Source organism: Echiichthys vipera (assembly GCF_963691815.1).
Source record: "Echiichthys vipera genome assembly, chromosome: 21".
Lineage (NCBI taxonomy): Eukaryota > Metazoa > Chordata > Actinopteri > Perciformes > Trachinidae > Echiichthys > Echiichthys vipera.
This window is the reverse complement of record NC_139846.1, coordinates 3,998,999-4,012,580: the sequence shown is the minus strand read 5'-3', so window position 1 is coordinate 4,012,580 and position 13,582 is coordinate 3,998,999. Positions and strand designations below refer to the sequence as shown.

General features: G+C 39.7%; 1 protein-coding gene across 1 annotated transcript in view; it reads right to left on the bottom strand.

Annotated features, from left to right (window-relative positions):
* Window positions 1-13,582, bottom strand: part of LOC310963201 (disco-interacting protein 2 homolog C-like) — a 53,961-nt gene that overhangs the window by 21,370 nt on the left and 19,009 nt on the right. The window contains exons 5-15 of the mRNA XM_083935890.1: window positions 12,110-12,406; window positions 11,487-11,609; window positions 9,899-10,045; window positions 8,746-8,865; window positions 8,258-8,455; window positions 7,141-7,232; window positions 5,987-6,097; window positions 4,644-4,767; window positions 1,566-1,675; window positions 451-553; window positions 208-272 (exon numbers count right to left, since the gene is read on the bottom strand). Coding sequence (XP_083792016.1) covers window positions 208-272; window positions 451-553; window positions 1,566-1,675; window positions 4,644-4,767; window positions 5,987-6,097; window positions 7,141-7,232; window positions 8,258-8,455; window positions 8,746-8,865; window positions 9,899-10,045; window positions 11,487-11,609; window positions 12,110-12,406 — 1,490 coding nt within the window. The remainder of the gene's footprint in view (window positions 1-207; window positions 273-450; window positions 554-1,565; window positions 1,676-4,643; window positions 4,768-5,986; window positions 6,098-7,140; window positions 7,233-8,257; window positions 8,456-8,745; window positions 8,866-9,898; window positions 10,046-11,486; window positions 11,610-12,109; window positions 12,407-13,582) is intronic.

The window sequence follows — 13,582 nt, the reverse complement described above, 5'->3', positions numbered from 1 at the left end:
TTTTTACTTTGGCAGCATCTGTCCTGCATATATGTTTCTTCAATGTTTTGAAATCGTGCAATTAAATATTCTGAAGATGATTCAAAGACCAAACAGATGGTCAACCTGCCGTTACACCCCTGATAAAGAGTGGTGAGGGTGAAAAGCAAACAAAAGGAAGTTAAGGACATTCTCCCTGACCTCTGACCTCTGACAGGCAGCTCTTACCGTCAGGATGCCGTGCCACAGGCCCACGTCCTTCTTAAAGTCCAGAACGTTTACTATGGTCTCCGCTGCAGGTAGAGGGGGAGAAGGAGGAAAAGTTACTAAAGGCTGAGCCCTGTGTGTGTGTCTGTGTGTGTGTGTGTGTGTCTTGTGTGTGTGCGCGTGCGTGTATGTGTATGTGTGTGTGTGTGTGTGTGTGTGTGTGTGTGTGTGTGTGTGTGTGTGTGTGTGTGTGTGTGTGCATACCCTCGGTGTAGCTGCAGGACTGGGTGAGAGCCTGGCAGTGTGTGAGCAGAGCGATCCTTGTCACCGTGACGCCCAGCACGCTGCCGTCCTTGCAGGTTTTATACTGAGAGAGAAACAACAGACGGGTCGGGGAGATCAGAGCAGCTGTCGCCTCTCAACTCCTTCACAATAAAGTGTGGGAGGTTGTTTGTTTCTAAATGTTGGCAAGTTGTTACGACACGGACAGAAAAAGTTAGTTCAACCGAACCAACTAAGATAAAGAAAACAGCCCTCAACAAAGATAAAACTAAGATCAACTAAACTACCTTTTACTAGCTAACAAACTCATTTAATGGTCCACCTCTGAAGAACGAGTAAAGCCCAGTTCAGACCAAAGATTTGCAACACAACTGTTTTCGAACGTTGCAGGTGGAAGTTGCAGTGGTGTGAGATGACCTGTCTCGTTGTGAATCAAACCGGCTGATGTCGTCACCAGAAATTCAACTTGTCAAATCACCAGCTGCTGGTTTTAGAATGGAACACAAGTCACCTGTTTCAACTGTCACCTGTTTTGGTTGAAAAAGCCGTTATGAACAGAGGCTCAACAAGCGTGTGTGGTGTGTGTAAGAGAGAAAGAGAGAGTGAGCTAGAGAAGGTTGAGCAAGCAATACAATGAATAAGGAGAGCGAGCGCAATAATCCAGAACAAATCAGTGAATCAGGGAAATAAAACGGTATTTTCTGTTTCATCTCTATAGAAATGCAGCTGTAGGAAGTATCTCACTATATCTGTCCTCATTTAGATTTTAGAATGCTACAAATTAGCTACGTCGGAGGTTAGAACAGAAGTACAAAGAGGCGTAGCTATGGAGACGAAACACCGCCTTGTCTCATTGGTCTGAACAGGCAGGTTTCAGAAGCTGCAGACCTGCACGTTGCAAGTTTCAACTTGTTGTGCTGCGAATCTTTGGTCTGAACTGGACTTAAGAGCCCATGCCCAGCGATGACAAACAGCAGAGAGACGGCGAGGACAAACAGCAGAGAGACAGCGAGGACAGACAGCAGAGAGACAACGAGGACAGACAGCAGAGAGACAACGAGGACAGACAGCATGTAGAGAGGAGCCTGTAAGCTCACCTCTATGTACGCAGTGTCGTTGTTTGCATCTTTGATGTGAGGGAACCAGTCTCTGGGAGGTTTGGACAGGTGCTTCGACTCTGTTACAAACCACAGCAACTTGGGCCAACCTGCAGAGAGACAGACACGGAGAGAAAGACAGAGAGAGAGACAGAGACGGAGAGAGAGAGAGACAGACAGACAGAGAGAGACAGAGATCGAGAGAGAGAGAGAAAGAGAGAGAGAGACAGAGAGACAGACAGACAGAGAGAGACAGACAGACAGAGAGAGACAGAGATGGAGAGAGAGAGAGAAAAAGAGAGAGACACACAGAGAGACAGACAGAGAGAGTGAGACGGACAGAGACAGAGAGAGAGAGACAGAAGTGGTAGTATTTACAGACTAAAAGTGGTAGTATTTACAGACTAAAAGTGGTAGTATTTTCAGACTAAAAGTGGTAGTATTTACAGACTAAAAGTGGTAGTATTTACAGACTAAAAGTGGTAGTATTTTCAGACTAATAGTGGTAGTATTTTCAGACTAAAATTGTTAGTATTTTCAGACTAAAAGTGGTAGTATTTAAAGACTTAAAGTGGTAGTATTTTCAGACTAAAAGTGGTAGTATTTTCAGACTAAAAGTGGTAGTATTTACAGACTTAAAGTGGTAGTATTTACAGACTAAAAGTGGTAGTATTTACAGACTTAAAGTGGTAGTATTTTCAGACTAAAAGTGGTAGTATTTCCAGACTAAAAGTCGTAATATTTTCAGACTAAAAGTGTTAGTATTTACAGACTTAAAGTGGTAGTATTTTCAGACTAAAAGTGTTAGTATTTTCAGACTAAAAGTGTTAGTATTTTCAGACTAAAAGTGTTAGTATTTACAGACTTAAAGTGGTAGTATTTTCAGACTAAAAGTGGTAGTATTTTCAGACTAAAAGTGTTAGTATTTTCAGACTAAAAGTGTTAGTATTTACAGACTTAAAGTGGTAGTATTCACAGACTAAAAGTGTTAGTATTTTCAGACTAAAAGTGGTAGCATTTACTACTAAAAGTGTTAGTATTTTCAGACTAAAAAAGGTAGTATTTTCAGACTAAAAGTGTTAGTATTTACAGACTAAAAGTGGTAGTATTTTCTGACTAAAAGTGTTAGTATTTACAGACTAAAAAAGGTAGTATTTACAGACTAAAAGTGTTAGTATTTACAGACTAAAGTGGTAGTATTTTCAGACTAAAAGTGTTAGTATTTACAGACTAAAAAAGGTAGTATTTACAGACTAAAAGTGTTAGTATTTACAGACTAAAGTGGTAGTATTTTCAGACTAAAAGTGTTAGTATTTACAGACTAAAAAAGGTAGTATTTACAGACTAAAAGTGGTAGTATTTTCTGGCTAAAAGTGTTAGTATTTACAGACTAAAAAAGGTAGTATTTACAGACTAAAAGTGGTAGTATTTACAGACTAAAGTGGTAGTATTTTCAGACTAAAGTGGTAGTATTTTCTGACTAAAAGTGGTAGTTTTCTACAGACTAAAAGTGGTAGTATTTACAGACTAAAGGTGGTAGTATTTTCAGACTAAAAGTGGTAGTATTTACAGACTAAAGTGGTAGTATTTATAGACTAAAAGTGGTAATATTTTCTGACTAAAAGTGGTAGTATTTTCAGACTAAAATTGTTAGTATTTTCAGACTAAAAGTGGTAGTATTTAAAGACTTAAAGTGGTAGTATTTTCAGACTAAAAGTGGTAGTATTTTCAGACTAAAAGTGGTAGTATTTACAGACTTAAAGTGGTAGTATTTACAGACTAAAAGTGGTAGTATTTACAGACTTAAAGTGGTAGTATTTTCAGACTAAAAGTGGTAGTATTTCCAGACTAAAAGTGGTAATATTTTCAGACTAAAAGTGTTAGTATTTACAGACTTAAAGTGGTAGTATTTTCAGACTAAAAGTGGTAGTATTTTCAGACTAAAAGTGTTAGTATTTTCAGACTAAAAGTGTTAGTATTTACAGACTTAAAGTGGTAGTATTTTCAGACTAAAAGTGGTAGTATTTTCAGACTAAAAGTGTTAGTATTTTCAGACTAAAAGTGTTAGTATTTACAGACTTAAAGTGGTAGTATTCACAGACTAAAAGTGTTAGTATTTTCAGACTAAAAGTGGTAGCATTTACTACTAAAAGTGTTAGTATTTTCAGACTAAAAAAGGTAGTATTTTCAGACTAAAAGTGTTAGTATTTACAGACTAAAAGTGGTAGTATTTTCTGACTAAAAGTGTTAGTATTTACAGACTAAAAAAGGTAGTATTTACAGACTAAAAGTGTTAGTATTTACAGACTAAAGTGGTAGTATTTTCAGACTAAAAGTGTTAGTATTTACAGACTAAAAAAGGTAGTATTTACAGACTAAAAGTGTTAGTATTTACAGACTAAAGTGGTAGTATTTTCAGACTAAAAGTGTTAGTATTTACAGACTAAAAAAGGTAGTATTTACAGACTAAAAGTGGTAGTATTTTCTGGCTAAAAGTGTTAGTATTTACAGACTAAAAAAGGTAGTATTTACAGACTAAAAGTGGTAGTATTTACAGACTAAAGTGGTAGTATTTTCAGACTAAAGTGGTAGTATTTTCTGACTAAAAGTGGTAGTTTTCTACAGACTAAAAGTGGTAGTATTTACAGACTAAAGGTGGTAGTATTTTCAGACTAAAAGTGGTAGTATTTACAGACTAAAGTGGTAGTATTTATAGACTAAAAGTGGTAATATTTTCTGACTAAAAGTGGTAGTATTAAATCTAAAACAGTTGCGTTGCGAATCTCTGATCTGAACTGGGCTTGATAGAACATGTTGCATTGATGAAGATTAAACTGACAACAGGATATAAAGAAATTAAAATGAGCTCAACCTTCTTCAATCTATAGCAGGAAAATGCAACACACCCACAATTACCGTAATAGAAAAACGCTTTAAAGTAAGGTTTGAATGCAGGACTTTAACATTTCAAACACAAAAACAGAATGATTTTGTCTAAACTCACTAATCTGGGAGACCCCCTCCCCCCACGACAGAAACATCTTCACAACCCAGAGGACTGATGACTTTCTCTCTCACCTTTGAACTGTGGGATTTCTCCTGTTGCGCTCTTGGGCAGTCCCTTATGGCAGGCGTCACTGGTCAGCGCCACGGTAACGCCACAGCTACCCAACAGGAATCCAATCTGCTGACTTCCGGCATCCTATTGGACCATGGGAAGCAGACAGGCTCACTTTGTCATCAGAAAGTATGATAATAAAGCAACAATTCTTCAGTTTAAATGCAGGTGTAGAAATAAGAAGCCTCCTCTGTGGTGGTTCATCACACATGCATCTCAGCTGTGGTGGGACAGAAGTGTGTTTGCTGCACAGCTGCTGCACTCTTCCTCCAGCTGAAACTCACAATTTTATGGTAAATCCTGCAGCACTAATGTGTGTGTGTGTGAGGGGGGGGGGGGGGGGGGGGTCGAGAGAGGTGGCCAGCGTACCGCAGGAGAAGGCCGCCTTTTTGATGATGTGTCACCATGCCGACAACAGTGTCACAGTCGCACAGAGGCTCCAGAGATAAGTTAAGTCAAACAACTGGCACTTTAAAAAAGCACACATGCATTCGGTTTTTCAGAAAAAAAAATTGTATTTTTTTCATGTGCATGTCTCACGCAGCAGATACGCTCTCGTTTTAATCTCTGCAGCCGTCTGCAGGCTCACGGGCGGAAACTCGACCTTTAGGCTTCAAGTCTATTTCTCTGACTAAACATAAATAAACGTAAACGTGAAGTTGATTCCCTATGAAACCCTGCTACTTTACTACAATTTACTACATATTTTATAGTTTTATAGCTTGTATCCTATTAATGATTAAACCTTTATCATATTATCTGCTTTTTCTTATTATTGGTAATTAATTCCTAAAGTTACTGTTTAAATGTGAAATGATCCGATTAAAATACACACACCATCTTGTGCCAACATGAGAAAATAAAAGCAGACTGTTGCTATTATACAGACAGAAATGGAAATTAAATGATAAATGATGGTTTGATGTAGGAGACGGATATTGGCCTAAACTCTGTGATGGCGAGCAGCAGGACGGCTCCTTCTCACGTTTCTCTGCTCGCTGTCCAGACGGGATTATTTCTCCAGAAACACTTTGCACACACTCGCGAGCAAACAACTGAGGCAAAAGACCCAAAACATTGTTTTGACAGTGTGCGGTATCACCCAGACGTCCACACAAACACAACGGAGATGAAACATGGCAGGAGGCTGGATGTGGCCCGGGGGAGAGAGGAAGTTTACGTACACAGCAGCAGCGCTGTAAAAAAAACCTCAAGACTCGCCCTCCTGCAGAGAAACTAATCCTGTGCAACAGTGTCAAACTGGGTGCGATTTTGTCAAGGTAGAAAACATTTCATCAAGTACCTTGCGGCTCAGAGGGACCTCGATGGGAACAGGGACCACCTCAGCCAGCAGACAGCCGTAGAACGCCACCATGAAGGCCACGGGGTCGTTGTTAGGAAACACCAGCGCCACCTGGGACACACAAGTTTATTTACTTGTGCGCATGAATACAGCTGGTGTTTCTTTGGTCTGTTGGCTGACTAATAACCTGGACCACTCTCCTGAGACTGAAAATCATTTTGGCACAAACAACTTTTTCAAATGAGGTGTCAAATTCAAAACCAATGAGTCATACGTTTAAGGAGGTTGTTATAATACCGTTTTAGCTGGGTTTAAAGAAATAGTTTAACATTTTCGGAAATACCCTCATTTATTTATTTTTTATTCAATATGAATCTGGAGCTAACAGACGATTAGCTTAACTTAGCTTAGAAAGAGACGTAATGTTAGTGGGCTTTTCAGGTGTTGGAGATCGTCCAAAAGGTTTGATACTGGTTTCTGAAAGATACTTTTTCTCAACTTTAATAATCTATTCCAACAAAAATAAATGAGTACAAATCTTTATTTGTATTTTTCAGCTCCTGTAAACATTTTTCACTGGACTCAAAATAACAAAACAACACACAAGGGTGGGTTTAAAACAATCGATCTTCATTTGAATGATCTTATATCGATCAAAGAAGAAAAATGGATCTTTTCTTGATATCATATGAAACTAGAAGATCTAAGGCATCCGTTGGTGTCTATAAAATAAATAAGAACAATAACGCCCAAACTTCAGGCTAAATTTTGGTAGAGGAAATCTCTTTCATATCCAAACAACATTGGTTTTACAACTGAAATGTCCCAAATCCAATCGATATTGAGTTTAAAAGAATCGGATATGGTACATATTAAACAACCTTTTTTTCAATATTCATCACAGGAAATTTGCTCAAAGCCTAAAGTATCGCAGTGCAGCGAGTAAGAACATTAATATGCATATTTCCAAAAATTAAAACTGCTCCTTTCGGTGCAAACAAAAGCCCGGATTTATTGAGATTTCAAAAACTTGTTGCAGAGCAACACAAACAACATGTATAAAAACAGGTAAAAATCATGTTTTTACATTGAAGCATAAAAGAGAGAAATCAGTACAAAGAAAGTGTGTGAGGAGGAGAAGAGGAGTGACTCACCCGATCCCCCGGTCGCACCATGGGCTCCTGCTTGCTGCCCAGTTTGTGGAGGATGTTGTAGGCAAGTTTGATGCTGCGAGACCACAGCTTTCCTGCAGGGAGCAGGACACAGGATACACAAGGGAGAGAGGGAGAGTTCACAGGATATGAGTGTGTGTTCTCCGACTTCTATTTTGAGGACGTTCAGTCGATAATGATGACGTTAAAGAGTCTTCAGCAGGCAGGAGAGGTCATTATCGACGTCAAGTGAATGGGTTTTATATATATCACAGACTGAACTGAAGAGTAAGAGTTGTTTAATGCACACTTGGTGGAAGCTCTTTTACAGCCGCTTTTGTACCGAGACTAAATTAAGCATAGATGCATTTAAAAGGCGTTTTGTTTTTTGTATCAGAAACATGAGCCCCATTTTCACATAATGTATAGCACTTTACAGTGTGCACTGAATATGTATGCACTGAAAATATGTATCTGAATGTTTTGACTCTAAATTTAAATTCAAGGTTAAAAAAATTCAAAATTCAAAATTAGATTATTACATTTATATATCCATAGTCTGTGTTGGAATTAGCCAACTAGCAGCTATCATCTGGAATCGATTGCTCTTCTTATGTTCTCCGGATGTAAACACTGAATTTTGCAGCTGAATTTGGGCTGTGGAAATTTTTAATGATGATTTTTTTAACTTTGAATTGTATTTTGCATCCAAATTTGGTTTATTGAATTTTTTTACCTTGAATTTATGAACAATGACAAATAAAGCGTTAAATTCAGAGTCAAAACATTCAGATACATATTTACAATGTATAATTATTCACTGATAGAAATGCAATGGCTTTTTAATTTCAAAATCCAATGATACAGATTTACCTCCATACTTTTTGAAATGAATGGTGGATATATCGACCAACAGAAAACCATTTTAGAAGATGAAAAGAACGACTTCAGTTTCATACAGTATATATATAGATATATATATATATATCTATATATATGTATGCATGAAAGCATAGGGGTGTCTGTGCGAATGAGAGCCCCTAAAAGCTTCACTTTGTATCTTTACTGCTATTTTTTTAAAAACAAACATGAATTGTTGAATGCTTATTTTAGGTTTTACCATATGTGAGGACGTAGAGGGGCTTCCCTGCCGTGTCCAGGCTGGTGAGGCAGGGGGCTTTAGGGGAGATGGTTCCCCAGCGTTGGAGCGCAGCCTCTAGGGACGGGGGCCAGTTGGTGACCACACCCAGCGCCTCGCCCCGCACGGCCATCATCTCCGCCCCCTCTGGCCGCGGCTGATTCGGGTCCGGCTGCTGGACTGGAGGAGGTGAGGAGACAGATGATGTCATCAGCTCACAAACCTTCAGTGCTTCACAGTTAGTCGTCTGTGCGGATCATTTAGACAAAGCCAGTGGCAGAGAGACGGCTGAAACCACACTCCTCTGGTTACTAATCAGAACCTGGTGTGAGGGAGCACCTGGGGGTCTCACCTGTCCAACACAAGTGTCATTAAAGGCACCAGCGAGAGAACCACTCATGACTCCAAAAAATTAAGATAAACTTGGATAACTTTAAATGAGACAGACAGAAGCAGAGACGGTTTCTAACCCTCCAGAAGTTCATCAAAGTCATCGACAAAGAACTCCCGTAGCGGAGGTCTGCGAGGCTGCTTCAGTGTGTTCACAAGCTGCTGGATTTTAGCGGACACGCGACTGCTGACTGGAACACCTGTAAAAACCCCAGACACATACATTTGGTTTTTGTTCACCTTATTGATAATCTGTATTGTTTATGTTCTGTTTTATATCTGAGTTCTTTCCTACTGCGTACAGCAAATTTCCCTGTGGAAAAATAAAGTTTTGTTTTTATCTATGGAAACTCATTCACACAAGTGTGATGCAAAAAGATCCTGTAGATCACTGTTAATGTAAAGGAATTATTATCTCAAAAATAATGACTTTAGTCTCTTATTATTTTGGAGATATTAAGTCATTATTTACAGGTACTAAGTCATTATTTAGAGATATTAAGTCATTATTTACAGGTACTAAGTCATTATTTAGAAATATTAAGTCATTATTTAGAGATACAAAGTCATTATTTTGAGAAAGTTTCTCATTAAAAGGACTTACAGGATTCCTTTTCCATCACAATTCCATCATATTGTGTTCTTTAATTGGTGTAAATGTGTTTCCATACATCTGTCCTTCTCTATTCTAACGCACCCGAGGTGAATATAATGTTTGGGACTAAAATCCTGCTCAGTGGAAATAAAAAGAGGCGGCCTGGGCGGCAGACAGTCCTCATTATTTATAACAATTCCTTCAAACCACAAAAAGTGTTATGGCAACTTTTGTGTGTGACTGCTGACCGACTGCAGCTTTGAATCTTTGGATGTCTTCTAAAAATGTTGGAGACGTTCGGTTCTCAGCTGCTCTGGTGGAGCTGCTAAGTGGCCAACAGACTGTTCTGCACGGCTCTCACTTTTTTTTATAACGGTAACTGCATGATTGTGAAGCAGGCTGGAAAAGAACAGAGATGCTCAGTCAGCTTTCCTTAAAAAGAAAACAACAACAAAAACAAACAACACACCATACAGTCCAATGTGTTCGTGAACAGACAGTGTAATTGGTCATTTCTCTAAAGCGGGGGTCCAATTCTAGTTCACCTCCTGATGAACGACTTTCTATTTTTACTTCCTCATCTTTATTCAGAGGCTCCGGTTGGTGGAGCAGGCTAAAGGTGTGACAGTGACTCTTACCATCGCCTGTCTCCATGCGCTCTGCGTTGCCGTACTTCTGTGTGTTCCTGGCGATGGTTCCCATGTTGGCCATGTGGTGACGCTCGGTGTGGGAGTGGGACGAGTCTGACGAGTAGCCTGTCACATCCGGGGGGGCCGAGTGATTCTCTGGAGGGAGACAGATGGAGATGAGAGGTAGATGGACACACAGACACACAGACACACAGACACACACACACACACACACACACAGCAGTGACTCATTCTTCATGTTTATCACTGGACTATTTATAAAGTGCTTTGTGTTATTATAGACGATTAAACGTTACGAGGTTTCCGTGTTAATTTGGGTCACATTCCTGCAGTGAGTCCATTCAAATGAACACATCCTCTGTGTACGAACACTCGAATGAAAGCACAATTTAACATAATCAGATGAAATTAAACGGATTCCTTCCGCACATACATACATACAGATATAAATAATTGTATCAAAAGAGGCTTGTCGATAAAGTCGCCTCTCACCAGATCTTTGTTTAATCTCTTCGATATGTGATCTAAACATTGCTCTAATTAATCATATATATTTATTATTATTTATTTTATTTATCAAAACACAAGGTATATTTCTTGGGAAACGGGTTTCAGCCAGGATGCATACATACAAACTGACGACAGAGTTTACAGAGTGGTTCAGCAGGAGGTTCTTAAAAGTAATGTAAGTCAACGTAAAAGTAAGCAATGTGAGAAATCTGAGCTGACATCTTTTCAATCTGTCAGTCAATATCAAAAAAATAGGTTGGCACAGTATGACGAACATATCTAATGCCAATTATTTTTGACTGATATTGAAATAGCGAATGACTCATGATCTTTTTTTGCATCATTTTTTACCTTTTTTTAAATGATCATGGTGTGATTTTTGTACCAAACATCTACAGAATACGACTCGTAGGCCTGGGCGTCTCTGCAGGATCACGAAACTTTATTGACAAATATTTTACCTTTAACCTCTTGATGTTCCGACAGCCCGTCGAGGGACGCTATCATATGAAAATATATATGAATATGAAACTAGACAATCTAGGGTTTGCTACCAACTATGTCATTGGTAAGAGGGCTAAATATAACTCCAAAGTTAGGCTACATTTTGGCAAGAAAAATATTTTTTCTCTTCTGCAGTTCACGTGTTATTTTCTATTTTAAAATGGAGGGATTGTTCACGATTTTTATCAGTTCTTCAGTGGCAAAAAATTAATTATTAAAAATTAAAATTAAATTTAGCACCAAATCTGTGTAACAAATGGTATCAACCCCCCAAAATTGCTGCAACAACTGAGACACAACAGAGCATGAGAAAGACTTTCATCATGTGCAGACGTAATGTTCTAAATGCTCAAAGTATCTTCAGGTTCCCAGTTTTCTATTTGATATCTACTGTTTCCTGCTTCACCCCTTTTATTATTCACTTTGAATATTACTTTTATAAAATGCCAATTAATTCTTGCTTCAAACCTATAAGAGGTCTGTTTTCCTGGAAATATTTGACTCAAGTTGTACTTATTGTAGCTGATATTTCAGTGAGATGATTTTAATGTGTAGGACATACCGTCTGACTCCAGCGGCGGTGGCCACAGCATGTCAGATCCAAACTCGCAGGATCGCCGCAGAGATCCTCCGTTCTCGGCGACAGACAGAGCTCCCTTCCTCTTCAGAGACAGGTGGCCGATACCTGAATGTACACACACACACACACACACACACACACACACACACACACACACACACACACACACACACACACACACACACACACACACACACACACACACACACACACACACACACACACACACACACACACACACACAATAAACTGAGAGCTGCTTGCTGATGCAAAGGTAACAGGAAAGCTGCAATCAATCTTAGAGACGGTGCAGCAATAAGAGAGTATAAAGGTGGCAGCAAATCAGAAGTAACAGCAGGTATCTTACTGATGAGAGTCAGACAGATGTGTAGATCAGATCTGTGAGTGTATTTATTAAAATGCATTGAAGAAATCTCACTTTCATCACCTGAATATAAACTTTTATGCCCCTTTTTAGGACCCACATCCACAACAGGTGGTTTTATTGTGTAGGGATACAAAAGTTTAAAATCATTAGTCAAAAGGCCTCTGTTGTAACGCACAAACTCAAGTGACTAGCCCTGTGTGGAGCAGTGGAGTCTTACCGTGGTGTGACTGTGACAGGTGGCTCTGCTGGTGGTGCAGCTGGCTCAGGTGTGTGTGCCCCAGGTGCGTGTGCGCCAGGTGCGAGATGTGCGCGTGCGCCAGCGAGTCGGCGAGCCGCCCGGCGTTGCCGCTGCCTCCGCTCTGCGTGGACGAGGACGAGGAGGAGGTGGAGCCCAGGTGGGCCGGGCCCAGGTGGGACGGGCGGCTCATCCAGTGCTCCATGCCCGACATGTCGTCACCTGGCCCCGCCTCCTCCTCTGAGCCCGACGACGAGTCTGAGCACAGGGGGGACAGGCCTAGTGAGAGTCAGGAGGTGTTAACAGAAAGCCTTCACACAAAGAAACACAACATCAGCACATGAAGCAAGGAACTGAATTACTGAAGTTAACACAAGTAGAAATAGCTTCAAATCTGCAACAACTTATGAGATATAGTGAGTACGAGAATGGACATCATCAACTCCCATCATGATTTTTTAAGCCCTCATACACTCCCTTCAACATATGAATATATCAAATGAATCCTCAGGTTCTCAGTTATCAGATAACGTACAACACTATGTGACATCTGCAGTTTATCTGTTCCCTTCCCCTGAACATACCCGTCCCCCACCCTATGTTAAGAGTTTAACAGCACAGGTTGTTGGAAGAATCTATTCAAGTGTCCACATACTTTTGTTAATTTTGTGTAAGTTTGTGTCGAGCTATAAAGGGTCTGTAAGCCTGGTTTAATTAAATCAGCTGACTGTAGCAGCATGTGAGCCCTGTGATGTTCAACCTAACTTAATAAGTCTGAATTTAGTAAAACAATGGTTCAAAGTAAAGCGAGGTTTTATGATCTCTGAGCCGACCGCCAGACTCTCAACGTGTCAAGAATTAGTCACCTTTACATAGAAAAGCCACAAGAACCAATTGCGATCAAATTGGCTTCAAGCTGCATTTAAAAAAAACAGCCTGAATTGACTTCTTTAAATAAGAGTTAATTGTCTGCACACAGGGAGGCCCTGCAAACACCCATGTGGACACAAGTCTTACATAAACATGAGAAGCAACTCTGAGCAACTCTCAGTGTTGTCAGAGCCTTTGGGGGAGACGTCAGGTTCACTTAAGATTTTTCTCAAAAGGTTAAAAAGCACATTACCGGTGGAGAAAATTATTACATGTCCTTTCATTAAAATTCAATCAACGCCCAAATTGTGACATCAACTCTGATTATGTTCAATCTAGCAAGCTCATATTTGAGGTAAAGGTCAACGCCATCCAATTTCAGCCGACTTCTCGTGGTGACAGAGCGCACAGACACGTTCAATAACAGTTAATAATCTGTGGGGTTTTTTTTCAACTTATGTTGACATGAAAGCTGTGTGTGGTTTGTTTTGACTGTAAATGCCTACGAAAATGTGCATGTTTGCAGGGTTATTTTTTGTGTGTGACATGAGTGTGTTCCTCTGAAGAACCAGAGCATTAGGACAT